Below are 15,866 nucleotides of genomic sequence, written 5' to 3' on the forward strand. Positions count from 1 at the left end.
TACTTCTCTATGAGACTGTGTATGTGCCTGTGTGCACATGTAGGTGTGACTTCTTAGCTCCGTGCTATCAGGGGAAAATCAAGAAGTTGTCTCTGACCTGAACTTTGGAGGAGCTTCTTGATACTTTGTTTATTGAAGTGCTGTGGAATGATGACATCCATCAAAGAAGATGAAGGTTGCTTCATTGCCAATTAATACAGGAAACCCCAGAGACCAGAGGCTTACCTACAATTAGTCTGTAAGTTTTTTCTTCCCTCATTCCTACAAAGATACCCATTGTTGGGGCAATGCAACTGCAATCTTGCCATCCCTCTGTCATTTTTAAAAATACTTTGGACTGCTTGCTCACCATTGGGAACTTCTTTTCCCCTCACAGGGTTATCTGTTCTTCTTAATCAGGATACACCCCAAACCAATTGGGATGGAGATGGAAGAGGGAGATGTGGGGACTGAGGCAGAGTGTTTTTCATCTCAGTCCACCACGGCCCTAGAATGTCTCTGCTTCCCTGATTGTGTGCTAATGTCAGCACTGGTGAGAAGGAAAGAGTGACCTGTCTGTCTGTTTCCCCCTTGCTTTCTCAGGCTCCAAGTTTGGCTTATTTTGAGAAGAAATGCCATTGATAACATACCTTCTAGATTTTCTTCTTGTATGACTCTTGAAAAATTCTCTCCAATATGCACAGATTGTCACAGATAGCCTATCCTCTCAGCTTTCTTTGGTCCCCTTTGTCACCTGGGCTGCATAGGCTTCAATTAAATCATTGACTAACCATGCATTTGATCTATCAGGCAAATGGCAACATCCACTCAACTGGGGGAGAAAAAGAAACCTATACACATGGTCTCTCCTAACAACCTCGGTTTCTTTGTTAAATCTTAAAATATAGAGATTCACTGGATACTAGCTACAGATGTCATGGGTTTTGCAAGGCTGCCAGTTTTGGACACTAACAATTGTGATCTCCTTCCACCCTCTACTATTCTCTTAACATGACTGAAGAAATCTGAGCCCAATCTGCAGAGGGTCATGGAGACAGTCCTGCTGAAATGTTGGTAGATGACAAGTGTTTGTTGCTGTTAGCTGCCTAGATCTTGTAGATGGAGCAGAAGGACACCAGTGAAGCCGGGTTTCTTATTTGGCCTTGGCCTTCTTTTTTCTAGGGGAGGACAGTTAATTGGGGTTGGAGTTACTCACCTCCTGCTTTAATCTGCTCTTTTCCTTTTCATTTAAAGGTCTTGATTGTGATGGTTCCTAAGAACTTCAGGAGTTGAAGCTGCTTCCTTCTCTGACCTTACTCTTCCCAGCTTGAGTTCTGTGTGACGGGGCTTCCTATTAAAGTCTCTCTCTCTCCCTTTTCTAGGTCTTCTGATTGCTCTACAGATTCGTTTCCGTCTGAGGTAGGCCTCCCACTGCTGGAGCTTTCTACTAGGCTTTCTCCCTTCCAGGAACAATAGAAAGACAGGTGTCAAGGAACCCTTGTGGACACCTGGGACTCCATTGAACTGTACTCTGTCCTCCTATGGGCCAGCTATTTGCCTTTCTTCCAGTCCCGCATCAAAAGCTCCCTGTACTGGGAACTGACCTGTGCCTCTCTAATTGTCCCTTTCCAGAACCCATCCACCTGCACCCGGGGATGCTGCTGCACCTGAGAGGCTGGAGGCTCTGAAATACCAACGAATAAAGAAGCCCAAAAAGTCATCCAAGGGCTCTTCGAAGTCAAAGAAACGATCTGGTAAATGGCGGGAGATGCCATGCTCCTCTTTTTCTACTTTGCCGGCCGTTTTTATGGGATTGTTTGGCTCAGGATCTCAACCTTGGGTTGTGTCTAGAATTGAATCCACCAGTTCTTTGTTTCTCTTTAACACTAACTTTCAAGTAATACACAAATATAATTTTCATGAAAAAATGAGAAAGATGAGGTTAAAATCTCTTGGTTGTCCTCTCATTTCTGTTTCCTCCTATCTGGAAACCATCCCTTTCAGTGCTATGTGTGTTTTCAGAACCTTTCTGTGCACAGGTGTGTACCTTTAGAAAAGATATTATATTGTTTTAATGTATTTTTTTTATAACATAAGTAGTATCTTAGTTTTTTCAATTCTGTAATACACCTTATGTATTTCCTTGCTAGCGTATCAAGCCTTCTAGCTGGTCATGGGAATTATGGGGTCCTGTTCAGTGCTTAGGGGACATTGTGGCATGGACCCAGCTTCTGCAGGTTGACCAGGTTTTTCTCAATGAGATAGAGTAAAATCTCTTCACCTTGTAGACAGACACCTCTATTCAGCCCCTTTTCAGATGTTGAAAATTCGTTAATATTTATCATGTACTACTTTTTACCAATTGTTTTAGGAATGTGACAAGCTGTCAGACAGGACTGCTGAATGGTTTTTTGGCAGATCTTTAATAACTACTGTAGAGTAACTTTCTTTCGAGACTGGGTTATGGAAAAGTGTTATACAGAGGCCCCTGGAATCTTGGGGAGAATGTGAGCGCTTATTTCTTACTTAGCTTTTGGGCAGTGCTATTATCCTATTAGTTTATAGATGGGAATACTGAGGCAGAGAAAAAGGAAATGAATTTTTTGGGTTTAGGTGGGAAATTGGAGCCCAAAGCTGAATTTTCAACTCATGTAAACTCATTTCAGTTTAAAACCTATCTATCTATCTATCTATCTATCTATCTATCTATCTATCTATCTATCTATCTATCTATCTATCTATCTATCTATCTATCTATCTATCTATCTATCTATCATCTATCTTTCCTTCTCCTCCTTTTTCTCCTCCTCCTCTTCCTCCTCCTTCTTTACAAAAAAGTCACATCAGATGCCAATATTCTCTCTTGTTCTGTTTACAGTGGTCCTTTCCCCTTACGTGTTAACAACTCCAAAATATGTCTTTAGCCCTGATCTCTTCCAGGAGCTCAAGTCTCATATTTCCAGATGCCTGCTGAACATGTACTTGGGTGTTTTATAAGACTTTATGATGTCCAAAACAGAATTATTGACAGTCCTCTCCAAATCTACTTCTTCTCAGTTTTTCCCTAATTTCGTAAACGGCTGATACCAACCCAGTTGCTCAGGTTACGTCAGCCGTGATTCTTGATTTTTCTCTTGCTCTTATGTCTGACGTCCAATCCATTTGGTAAGGTCTGTTGGCTCACCTTTCAAAACAGATCCTGAATCTGACCACTGTTTTCCTGTCTCGCTGCTAAAACTAAATTCTGACTCATGCTTATCTCTCGCCTTGACTATTCAAACAGCTTCCCAAATGGTCTTCCTGCCTCCATCCTGACCACTTCTACAGTACATTGTACAAACAGCAACTAGAGTGATCTTTAGAAAATGTAATAGCATACTCTCTCCTTTGGTCAGGGGCATGCACACACACATACACACAAACTTCTGATTAAAACCTTCCAGAAACTTCCCACTGAAACCAGAACAGATTTCGAACTTCTGATGATACCCTTGTCTATCTTCCCTGCCTCACTTCCTCTGCTCCTTCTGCTTTAGCCCCGGTGGCCATCCTTCTGTCTCCAGAATATGTGACATTTGCTCTTCACTCAGGGTTTTCACACTTGCCATTCCTTCTGCTTGGTACACTTTTTTCTCAGATCTTGGGAAAGCTCATAATTTGACTCAACTCAAGAGTTATTCCAGAGAGTAGCAGTGCCTCCATTAGTTGCTATCTCATAACCCTCTTTTACCTTTTTTTGTAGCACTCACAGTATTTGAAAATTTTATTTCTGTACTTTTAAAAGTCTTTACATTTTGTCTCTTCCTCCCCACCCCACACTAACATATAATCTTCTATAAAGCAAGGGCTTTCTCTCTGTGTCCCCAGAAGGGCCGTGAGGCACAGGAGTGGCCCTGGAGTCTGGAAGGGCCATGCTGACTCCACTGCGTAGAACTGAGATCCATCATAGCTTTGGGGAGAGAAAGGAGTGGAGGATGAAACAAATGTTTTGAGTTCCAACCCCAGTACCTAGGATGATGCCTCAGACCCAGGAAGCATTAAAAAATGATATAGTAACACTTTTTTTAATAAAAAGAATATTAAGTACTAGACAAAAGATATTAAATAAATATACTTACTATTAAATAAAACATAAATATTGATTGACTAGATGCACCCTACTTTCTTAGCTTTCGTGAGAACTAGAGGAGCACACTTGGGGTATTGGTGGCCCTGGTGGTGAAGAAGGTGGTTTCTCTGCTACTGTTTGCTCTGGTCCCCACATTCTCAGGTGATCCCTTTGTTTAATACCAGAAACTCAGAATATGTGCCCTGGTGAGTGTGTGAGGCTGCAATCTTCCTTTTCACTCAGTTTCTTTTCTTTTCATCTGTTTCATGCACCTCTTCTTCCTTCCTAGATGGTCCTGCCTCCCAGGCTCAGCAGCTTCCAAACTCTCAGGTTCTGTGGCCCGATGAAGCTGTCTGTCTCCGAAAGAAGAAGAGACATTCTCGGCCAGACCCCTTTGCCCGCCTCTCAGACTTGTGCCACCGCCAGCTTCCAGAAGACCAGAAGGCGATTCTCAACAGCATGGATCATGATGACCCCGGCCATGCCACTCTCCTGTGACAACACAACTCTAAGTGCTCCCAGAGCGAGAATGCTGGGCTGAGCGCAAGGGAGGGACACGTGGTGATGGGTGCTGGGGTCTCGTCTTCCTCATCAGTGGAGGCATGGCATGGCCGGTAGTTCTGAGGGCTGCTCACACCGTTGTTCTCTCTGTTCTCTCTCTGGCCAGAGCGGGAGTCTCCTCCAAGTCCTGGCCAGCTGGCCTCGTCTTTGGGACATGGGGCTAGGGCAGACATTTTGGCTATGGGTGGAGATCAGAAAGTGAAGTGGGGACAGGGAGAAATCTTCCTCCTCCCCACCACTCCCCCCTTCACTAGACTGATTTCTCTCACCTCTTTAAAGATCTTTGGAAGTGAAGAAGAGGAAAGCAATGGCTTTTACTGCTCTCTGCTTCTGCTTCAGTTTTTAAGTCCTAGGAGAGGACTGAACCTCCATCCTGCCTTCCTAACTCTACATATATATAGATATAGATACAGATGCATAGGTATGTAGTTGGTGGGTTTCTCTATGTGTATATATATGTACATTGAAGCAAAGTGCTGTTTATTTCTGTGGTCAGTGAAAGAAGGAGGAAGAGGGCAGCAGACAGGTGGGGCTTGTGAGTAGGACAGGCAAAGACCTGGCTGGGTGCCCTGATGTCTGTCTTGGGGATTATTCTTTCTGAAATAGGATTCATGCCTTCTCAGCTGAATTCACCATTTGACTCTCTACTTTCTCCCACCCAGAGCAGACACTGGAGCTTGCTATGATTTCCAGCTGCCTGCACTGGGAGTTGGGCAATGAGTTACCACAGAACTAAACACAAGCCTTTATTTCTTGGTTCCTGGGTGGAGAAAGGGTGGCAGGCAAAGGGCAGACTGACATCTTCCTTGCATACTCTGGCTCAGAAGTAGAAGCTGCTTCACAGTAGGGCTGAGAGGCAGGCCCTGATGCACAAACTGGAGCTCATCCGTCAGTGCTTTCGGGTAGAGCCAGGGCCTGGAGCCTTGGGTCCAAAGGGCTTCCCATTCTGGAGCCGTGTGCGCTGATCGCCAAGCTGCTGCTGCTCTATTTATATTCAGCCTCTGGCTCGGCACCCTCTGGAGTGCTGTTCCAAAGCTGCTGACTGGGTTCCTCCTTTCCTTTTGTGGAAGCTAATTTCCCAGATTGATTAATTGCCACTTGTGGGGAGCCCGCCGGTGGCTCCTTTCCGTGTTCTCCACATGCTGCCTGCAGGCTCGTCTCTGCCCTGGACCCCCCTCCACCCTGTGGACCCCAGCTCCAACAGGATGGCAGCAGATGAACCTAGGATGCCTCAGATTTCTGGGTTCTGGGGGTGCTGTGGATCCCCTCTCTTTCCCCAGTTCTATTTAAGTGGAACTGGCTGAGGCCTGGGAATGAAGGTGGAAGGGGTGGTAGGTAAGCCTTTCTCTGCCAAAGTCTTGTCCTAGTTCAAATTGTCAGCACCCAGAAGCTTCCATGAGGTCATCTTAAAACAACTAAAGATGTCTGTTTCTCGCTCTTTTAGCAAGATAATGGTGCCGCCCAAGCACAGGGCAGACGGCCCTGAGGGTAGATGGGGGTGCATCTGGTTTCTCTTGCCTTCTTCTTGTGTAGGAGCCTGCCCTTCTAGCTGCCACAGAATAAAGGCGGCTATCAGGTTCTTTGAAGTATTTCCTTCTCGGTGCTGCTGTCTTGGTGGGTTTGGGGACATCCACCTCTCCCCAGTTACCTGCTTCGATGTTGGCCAAGTCAAGGCATTGGAGGCATCTGCAAGTCTCATTGCAGTTGCAGTGGCTCAGCCCGGTGACCTCGGCCAGGTTGGACCTCAGAGCCAGGAAGCTGCTCCTTGCTGGGAGCTTCCATTTTAGGGATGAGTTCTCTGCCACACAGACCCTAGTCCTTCTTTTCTGTCGCCTAGCGAATGGGGACCAGTTCCACCCATGGGGTTCTGCCATGCAAGTCGCACAGCCTCAGTTCATTTCTGAACACAATGAGCCATGGTGAAGAGGGGGAAAGTGGCAGTTTCTGGCCCTTATCTTGTTGACTGCCTCATCTCTCTGGGGCTGGACCCACAACCTTGGGGTGGAACCTGGACCTTCCAGCTAGCGCACTTCTCTGGGCATCTAAGTCCACTTTACCACTGGGAGGCAGCGCCAGCAAAACCGAAGAGCAGAGGGTTGGGTGACTGTCTTTCCTGAGGCAGCACTACCTCTGTCACAGTACCCCGATCAGTGTGACTCACTGAATACCATTCCTAGGGCATGTGGGGCCTCATACCGTGTCAGTTGGTAGCCCCTGTCTACTCTTCAGGGCATGCCATTTCTCACTCTAGGCCAGATCCTGGCTGGAATGTGAATGTAGATGCCAGGGCTATAGGTCTTCAGGATGAGTTAGTCCAAACTTTCTAAGCTCCGTGCTGGGAATTCTAGGCCCTGTAGGTTATAAAAGAAGAGGAGAAGGTGAGGTAGAAGGCTTTGCTTCTTTAGGATGTCATACAGGGCTGAGAGCCAAACTCCGGCTGAGGTACTTCCGACTATGGCTAACTCGGGGGATCCACCAGTGAGCTATCGCCAGTGCTAACAAAGGTGCTGACTCCTTCCTTCTTCCACTGGCAGTGCCCCTTACTGCTCAGCACCTCAGACCAAATGGTTGGAGCACTGCTTTGTGCTGGCCACTGGGTGGCAGCTCCGCTGGGCATGCCCAAGGCTGGGGAACACAAGGCCAACCTCTCTCAACGGCCTCCGACTCATTCCTCCTCCCAAGAGGGCTTCCTTCTTGCGACAGTGTCTTTGAAGGCCAGCAGCCTTCCTACACCCCTGGGAGCTATTTCGGTCTTTCCTTTAAGGACTGTGATGGAAATTGGCAGAACACGGCCCCCTCTGTCCATATGATGGAGGGTCAAGGTGTCACAGACACACAAGTGCTGGGTGTGTGCACATGTGTGGTTGTGAATGTGTGCATGATGGGGGTGTAGCCATTGCTAGGGACCAAATGTCCTTTGTATTCTGCCCTTGAACAATTGCAATGAGCACTATTAAGCTTCCTAGGACTTTCATGATCCACCGTGTGGGAGATCAAATGTCTTCCAAACTTCCCCTTTTGTGGTCTGGTAGCCTTGCAATAGAAGTAAGAAGTAACTCAGATAAAAATCTATTCCTGTGTCTCAGTCTTTTGTCTGCTTCTCCATTCTGCATTCTGACTGGAAATTATGGCTGTTTCAGCCATAGGTGATTTCACAGACCAGGAAAAGGGTCAGATGCTTCTAGAAGGGGCTTGAGGCTGAAAGCACTTAGGGGGATCTGAGCCTGCAATTATTTGGGGAAAGAAAATGAGCAATAAGGAGAAGGGGAGTCCTGTGTCTTGATTTGCTGGCTGACCACAGTGAATGGGTTTCATGGCAGGAGAGGGGTCATGTTTGTGGATTGTCATTTGTTGCTATGGCCCCGCCTCTGCTGGTGAACTCTGCCAACCACATCTCCCAGTCTTTCTCCCTAGCAGCTTTCCTTTCCTGAGAGATGCGGGGTTGTGAGGGGCCTTTTGAGATTCCACTTTCTCAGCAGGAAAGCTGCTTCATCCCACAGGACTAGCAGGGTCTGTGTCCCCATTTGAGGAGGGGCCTATGTCCCATGATAATGCTCTTGGGGGAATCTCAAGCAGGAGTGGATGGAGGTGAGAAATTATTAATATTTTTAAATGTTCTGCCTTTATTTTTGACTTAGGATTGAAAATATTTGGGGTTGAACTGATTTCAGTTGTTTTCCTGTGCCTTTTTCATGCAGAGGAAACTGGGTAGAGTTCAGAATTTCCTGACTAGGTTTTTTTTTTTTTTTTTTTTTTGTCAAGGTTGACAAAACAGTAGCTTCAGGGAAGAAACAGACTTCACTGAGCACCAGGGCGACTTTGCCACTCCCCAGGGTTAGAATCTAGGATTGAGGTGTGTGTGGCTGGAGCTGTTTCTTCCAGTGTTGTTAGAAAAAACCTTTTTGGAAGTTGGGGTGGGTTGGGGAAGAATTGTACATAAAGTACATTTTATTATTATGTAGAGAAACATAAGAAAAGGTTAATCTTGGGCTTGCTTTGCTTGCATGTAAAGGAGCTTTGGGGCGCATCACAGGGGTTTCTGGGGAGCAGCAGGAAGGAGCCCGAGGGTGGAGATGGGTGGTTCCCTCTGGGAAGAGTCCACATTCTCACCAGGCCTGTTTGGCCCAGCTCTGCCTTTCTATCTTCTCCAGAATAAAGGGAGGCAGGCTCAGCAGGCTGGAGGCACGGAGCCCCTTGGGGCTGTACTTGTTGCTTTGGAGAGAGGGCCCAGGAGGTGTGTTAATATCCAGATCAAGAATAGGTAGGTAATTAATTGCATAGGTGTTTCAGAAGGGGGAGTTAGAGAGCTGGAGCAGAGAGAGGAGGTCAAGATCTTTTGCCAGGTATCTATGAGGCTGAAAGGGGAATAGAGAGTTAGGGCAGTCATGGAGTAGAAAGTGGGGATCCTGGGATAAGACAGTGAGGACAAAGCCAGGGGACAGCCTTAACCTTTCTCTCTGGGGCACATGATAACTTAGTTACCACTTAGGGAGCAGCATACAGGTTGGAGGTCATCCTAAGGAATGGAAGAGGAGTGATTACCCTGTGATGAGGGCAGGTGGGGAAGGGGTGGCAATGAAGTTCATTTTGGGGGCAGTTTTGGGAGGGTGATACTGTTATTGCAAAAAGACTGTGGGGCTGGAGTCTTGGCACATAGGCCCAGACTGGATCTTGGAAGAGGTCTTGCTCCTTAGCTAGACTTCCTTGCTTCTGCTAGAATTAGCCTATAACACTAAGTGCCCAAACCAAACATGGACATATTTTTGTGATGTCTTTCAACTTTATCTATTTGTTATTGGGGTCTCCTCAGGCCCAAAGCTAAGATAGTTGTCTTGAGATTCCCCAGGCTATCACCAGTTCTGCGTCAGTGGAGAAGGAAGAATCATTCTTGTGAGCTTCGTGTGTTTGTTCTCATAAGCAGAAATGGCAGGTGGCCTTGCATGATCTGACACTGTTCCTGAGACTTTGCTGCTGGTGATGGACAGGAGGGACTGGGGTTTGACTTTTGCATTTATTACCCTTTCCTATTGAGGTACAGAGACTGCCTTCAGACCATGAAGCTACACAGCGGCTTTCTACTTAGAGGTTTGTCCTCAGTTTCTCTTACTTTGATAGTTCAGGGCTACCAGTCTGGTTGACATAAGAGGGGAAAGAGATTTACCCTGATGCCACACCAGCCATGCCTCTGTCCTCTTTGCTGTCTCCAAATCTTCCAACTTTCAGATCAAGAGGCAGAATTAAAAATCTCTTCTTTAGAAGAAGTCAGTAAACCAACGATCAAAGCTCAGATTGGACGTCAGCACTCTTAGCAACTTGGTTTGGTTAGGGGTGTCTATTACCACCCTTCCCTCTGGCTGGTAGTGAGGCCACACTGGTCCAGTGTTTTATTTCTGGGCCGCTCTGTCTGTACTTTCCAATAAGGCTTTCATGAGCAAATACAATAAACCCACCAGATGTTTTGTGTGTTGGGTTGCTGAGAGGGTAGAAGTGTGTTCATGACCTCATTTTAAGTTGATAGAATAATTCACAATAGATTGAGTCTGATCCAAAGACACCTCTACACTCCAAAGGTTTCTGTGTAGGGTAAGGAGCAATTAAGCCTTAATACAAACATCATTAATGGCTGGCCTTGCCTCGTAGAAGGAAGAGTGAGAGTACCTTGATTGCTAGATATTTTGGTAAAGCAGCAAGCAGCAGTTGAAATCACTTGGATTTTCTCTTCTGTGGTAGCTCCATAGTAATAAATAGGGTTTCTGAAAAGGGATGATGACATAGTTGTCAGCTTTGTACCACTGGCCCGGAGAGCTAGGTTAGGGAGTTAGAGTGGTACAAATTCTCAGTTCCTGTCCTTGGTCCCGTGGCCCTCTGCCTTTCCCATCCCACTACACGTGATATTAATGTCTGTCTGGGCCTGGTCTTTAGGAAATATGCTCCACCTCTCCCTGGCACTGGGTTTCCTGGGTTTATTTTAGGAATTAGGGCAAGCTCTTCCCTTCCACCCCGTATACACACCAATTAGGTTCCCTTTCCTTCCTCACCCCACTTCTTTATGGCTCCAGGGATCTTGAATTTGTGCATGGTTTACAATGGGGAGGTGGTTGGGTTGGGCTGGGAATCTGGGAGGGGAGGAAGTTTGGGCTGGGAGGGGGGATTTGCATTTTCAGCCTTAGAAATACCACAAGCATGCTTTTGGGCTATGTGTGGGGTTATCAAATATGTAGATGGAAGAGGCAAATGCCAACTCTCCTCATATTGGTCGTGAGGGCTTAAGGCCTTTTTGCTTCCTTTGGCTTAGGGCATCTATGAAACCTTGTTTCCAGTAGAGGGGAATAGACCTCCTCATGGTCATGTTGCAATCTTTGGAATGGACATTGTCAATCACTCTATCAACAAATATTTATATTGCCTACTATGAATAATCAGAGGTCGGTCATAAGTAGACTGTGTCCTGGCTGGGTAAGAGAAATAGGATTTTCTCACCTGTCCCTCTGCGGTTACCAGGTTCTCAGTCTGGTCTCTAACCTCCAGCCAGCTGTCTATTCTGTGTTCCTTTCCTGGGCTCAGCAAGTAAGAGTATGTGTATGAGATTGTGTGGATGGTGTGTTTGTGGTGTGGTGTGGTGTGTGTGTGTGTTGGTGGTGTATGGGGTGTGTATGTATGTCCTGTGGTGTGTGGGTGTTTGTGTGTGTTGTGTGGGTATTTGTTGTGTGGTGTGTGTGTGTGTGTGTGTGTGTGTAGAAGAGGTTTTTAGGGACACACTGATTCGCTTGAGGAGCATCAGGCCTCTTTTTAGTTGACTCATTCTCTGCTAGGCAACCTCTGTTTTGGTAGGAGGGTGAAATTAGTAATACACGATCTTTAGTGTATTTTTTATGGAGATTGTAAATAAAATTATATAAATATATATAATTTGTTCTATTTTAAGGAGACAGGGGAACTTATGTAAGGGGGCGGGTAGACACAAGGCAGTAGTTGTGAGTGGGAGGCTTCAGGCACATGAGACATCTCGGGAGTGGGAAAGGGGAGGGCAGGAGAATAAAGCTGGGCCAGAGGAGTGGGGGCTGGTGCCCTCAGCACATATATATACATAGACAGCAAACCTATATAAAGTCTATCTAGCTAGCTTATCTATATATCTATATATCTATATGAAGTCATAGTTTGCTTTATTTTTATACCTGTGCTTATAGATGTTTGGAGCAGGACCACCTTCCCAGGTGGCCTGAGATTCTAGCTCATGCCTTGACGCCGCTCCGTCCCCATCCTTCCTCTACGCTTCTTCCTTCGAGACACTATTCAGAGTTGCTTGGGTATTTCTGATGGAAATGTGTATATATGAAAAAATTTAAAACAACAAAACAAATAGTCCACTTGCAGAAAAGACAAGTAAGCTGTAGGTTGTGGGAGCTCCTGGACTAATAGCCCCCAAACTGGGGTCCACAATATTTCTTGTAGCTTGAATGCTTTGGCGCAGGTGCTTAACGTAGTGAGGATAGAGAGCTGAATCCATCCCCATGTTGCTGTGGGTTGGTACTCAGTTCCTCTGAAGGAATCGGACTCAGCAGCGTTAGAAAAGAGGAAGTGAAGATTACCTAGGGGCTTACAATACTTGACTTGGTTTGTAGCACTTTGACTCAAGCACTCCTGGAGGGTGTTGCAGCGAGAGGGAGGCATCTCACGATAGCTTTGTGTGGCTGACTGCATGGGTTCAATCTTGGAGAACACCCTGCTTATTCTTGCTGCAGTTTCTTGGAACCAGTGTGAATGTGATATCTAGTATAAATATATCATATATGCTTTTCTCAGTTACTCTTTTAATTGGAAAATAAGATGGCATTGGAAACGGAATGGTCCAATTCTGGGGCACTGAGTGGAGGATGAGGAGTGAGAGAAGACATTTGGGCGTAATGGGGAGGGTGGGGCCAGGGGGAAACTCCTTCTGGCACCTGGCTTAAGACTTACAGAACTGAACAGTATATATCAGAAGAATCTGACCCAGAACTGGAGATTCTGGGGAGTAGGAGCTCACTTGTGTTTGAGCGGGAAACTTTGTGTGCCCTGAAGAATACCTCTCTGAGAATTCAAGACCTCATATATACTGCAAGGGCCATGCACTTGCAACCTCAGCAGTTGTCCCCTGGGTGCTAGCTCTTTCTTCTGACTTGCCAAGAGCTGAGAATGATGTGTTTGAAGCTGATGTAGGGCTAGATGGTGCAGGCAGCCAGGAGAGACTCGTAGCTGCCATCTCTCTGCTCTTACCCTGCGTGTCCATTAAAGAGGCAATACTAACCCCTCCTCCCCAACCCAAACGTCATGCTGCCCAAGAGCTTTTATCTCATGGAGGTTGGTCACTTGAGGAACTCAGCTGCTTCAGCCGTGGGAAAGGCTACTTTAACATTTTGAGGGTATTATGGGAAGAGTAGGGTGGGGTGGAGCTTGAGTCTGACTCCTGACCCTTCTGCCTCCACAGTGTAGACCTTATGGGTCACTGTCCCTGACTCAGGCACTGTCCTTGAGACCCTGGGATTGCCCACTCAAAGCACTTCCCATTTCCCAAGGATATTGAAGGAAAAACGGGCTCTGTTCATGCAGTACTGGAAGGGCGCCACTACTGGGGCCAAGTGGTTGTGTGTCCATCCTTGGAGGCGACTAATCTGGCCGTTTTCTAAGGAGGCCAAAGGAGAGTCCAGCCAGATGTTTCTTGTAAGATTTTTCAGGGAGGTTGAGCAAGAGTAAAAGCAGCACATTCTATTTCCCTTGCCGGCTTGCAATCTCTTTCAACCTACCAAAGCCTCCTCACAAAGAGCACTACCCATTACTGTTCTTTTCACTCTTAGAGCAATCCTCCTCTCTTCATACGTGCTGTCCCACTTCTGGTGCACGTGCAACCAGCAGAATAAACCACTTGAGCATCACAGGCCGCTCAGAGGGTTAGTACCTCCACTAGGTCTAGGGTTAATACTAAAATTCTACTTTTCTCCACATTGAACCCAAGGCTTGATCCTTAGAAACCTCAGTGGCATCAAAACATATGCGACCAGGAGTCACTGACCTGCACATTCCCATCCCATCCCATTCCTCAGCCTCCAACCAGGCCCCTCAGGTATGTGAGGAAATGTGAAGACCAGAGACATAGCGCATACCTTGAAATTGTGGAGCTTGGAGGGGATATAAAGCTTACTTCTGCCCTTTCCATAATTCTGGCCATGAGCCCTCAGAAAGATGGTGAAGAGTGTACATTGGAGGGGAAACGATAGATAGCCCAGCAAAGATCCCTAATTCTTCTGAAGAACCAGTCTTTCACAAAGGCACAAATCAAATGAGATCTGATTATACATGGAATAAGCAAAATGTCCATCTTTGAACCTCTCAGTTAATGGACAGGTTGGTGGGGTAGGTGCTCTGATTAAGCCCTTGAGGCCTGCAGCCACTGCTAGGAACACGAGCTGTTCCATGTGCCTGTGCCATACTCCCTGGTTCCCATGTAGTGAAGGGGTATTGAGTTTGAGTGCTTTTCCCTTTGGCAGGTGGTGGAGGACACTGTAAAGTTGTTTTAATTATGCTACCTCTGCTCTATGGAACGAGTGTTTGGAGCAGACAGTTCCACTGGGAATTGCTCACCCACGGATCAGTGTACGCCCTATCTTTTCCCCCTTTACATTAACTAGTAGCTTGGGGAAGAGGGGTTTGTCCATTGCTCTTTGGCTTTTTGCTAGGCCCTTCCACTCCTCTTTGTGTAGGTGTTCAAGTGGAGCCACTGTGGGCAATATAAAAGTAGGAGGAGGGGGAAGAGGAGAACCTATCAGCACACTTCCTGTCTGTAAGGGACTGGCCATGGTATTGGAGTGTGGGGTCTCTCCTGTTGTTTAGTAAACTACAGTGTCCAGGGACTGGGAGTGGATGCAATATGGAATGATCGTGATCGCTGGAACTTTAGACGGAGGTGTTACAAGGGGAATGGCTGGTTTAGGAGAGAATAGCAGTTTAAAGCTCCATTTACCAAGTTGTGCACATCAATTTCAAAATGTCTTAATGTCTCATTCGGATTTAATTTCCTAACTACCATCTGTGGGGCCAGAGATAGAGGGCATGGATGGTGTGTGCTTTCACCAGGTGCTCCTTTTTCACAGTCACTGACTGGAAGGGACACATCATGCTTCATATCAGTGACACTTGGCTCCTTTTATCTTCAACTTTTCTTCTTGGCCAGGAGAAATTTATCATCCTAGGTATAATTCTTCCATCACACACCTGGAGGCAACTTTGTACGAATTGCTTTTCCTCATCTCACCCAGTGGTCTGTAGACATATAAAGTGGGGTGACGAGGCATTGTGGGTGTGGGGGGGCTTCCGATGCTGCCTCTCCAAAACCTCTTAAAAACTTCATACCTCTAGATGCCCAGTAGCCTCTGGCATTAGTTCTTCCTTTCTAATGAGTCTGGACATGACTATCAGTTTCGTCGTGGGAGTTCTGGCTCTCATTTCGAACTCATTTATTTCCTTTTTCAACTTTCTTTGGGGGCTACCCTCCAACCATGCCAAGTCTTCTGAAGACTATTCAAACCTCGTTTCCATTTCTTGAATGTCGAGTATTACAACATAACTGCGCTAGGGTGCTTTATGGTGCTGTTCTCGAAGAGGCCAGCTGGGCTGAACCTCCTTCGTCCCACTGGTTCCGTACAATTTGCTGTATTTTGTCTTTTATTTGATTTTTTTTTCCCTAGGGGTTTGGGGTGGGAGACATAGGGGTGGCTTTTGTGTTCTCTCTCTCTTTTCTGTATGTATGGACTGGTTAAAGTCAGTTATCATGGGCAGCTGACTTCATGGTATTGGTTGACTGACTTTGGTTAACTGTTAAAGACAAACCAACAAACTGTACAGCTGCACACAGAACACCTTTGAGTGTGAACTTGAATGGTAACTAGAGGCTTACTTTTTGAACTTCAGGTATGTAACTCAAAGTAAATAAAAACACTATTTTTTCAGTAAGCTTTTTTTCTTCTTCTAAGAGACAACTTAGAAATCAAACTATAAGAACATTAAATCGGTGCTGTACCAAAGCCTTATATGAACACAGTCTATACACTGTATAACGTGTCTCTGGTGAGCTTTGCTCTTTTCACCCTCTTCTCAAAAGCCTGGGAATGCCAGCGGGTGCCAAGCCTGGGGCTGGGTCTTGGGGACCTGTGGGCCAAGGAGACCCCTCGGATCAGAGGAC

General features: G+C 46.3%; 1 protein-coding gene across 8 annotated transcripts in view; it reads left to right on the plus strand.

Moving 5' to 3' along the window:
• IGSF9B (immunoglobulin superfamily member 9B) overlaps positions 1-15,637 on the plus strand; it is a 57,267-nt gene extending 41,630 nt beyond the window's left edge. For 2 of the 8 annotated variants that reach the window (XR_012492722.1, XR_012492723.1), the window contains 2 exons: positions 1,362-1,733; positions 4,377-4,402. Coding sequence is in view for 2 of the 8 variants with exons in the window: in XM_019719067.2 (XP_019574626.1) it covers positions 1,612-1,733; positions 4,377-4,585 (331 nt within the window). In the remaining 6 variants the exon portion in view is untranslated. Of the gene's footprint in view, positions 1-1,361; positions 1,734-4,376 lie in introns of those variants that run through there. The other 6 variants (XM_019719071.2, XM_074321633.1, XM_019719067.2 and 3 more) reach the window with 3 other exon arrangements.
• Positions 15,638-15,866: the final 229 nt, after the last annotated feature.

The sequence above is a fragment of the Rhinolophus sinicus genome, linkage group LG16 (assembly GCF_036562045.2).
Source record: "Rhinolophus sinicus isolate RSC01 linkage group LG16, ASM3656204v1, whole genome shotgun sequence".
Taxonomy (NCBI): Eukaryota; Metazoa; Chordata; class Mammalia; order Chiroptera; family Rhinolophidae; genus Rhinolophus; species Rhinolophus sinicus.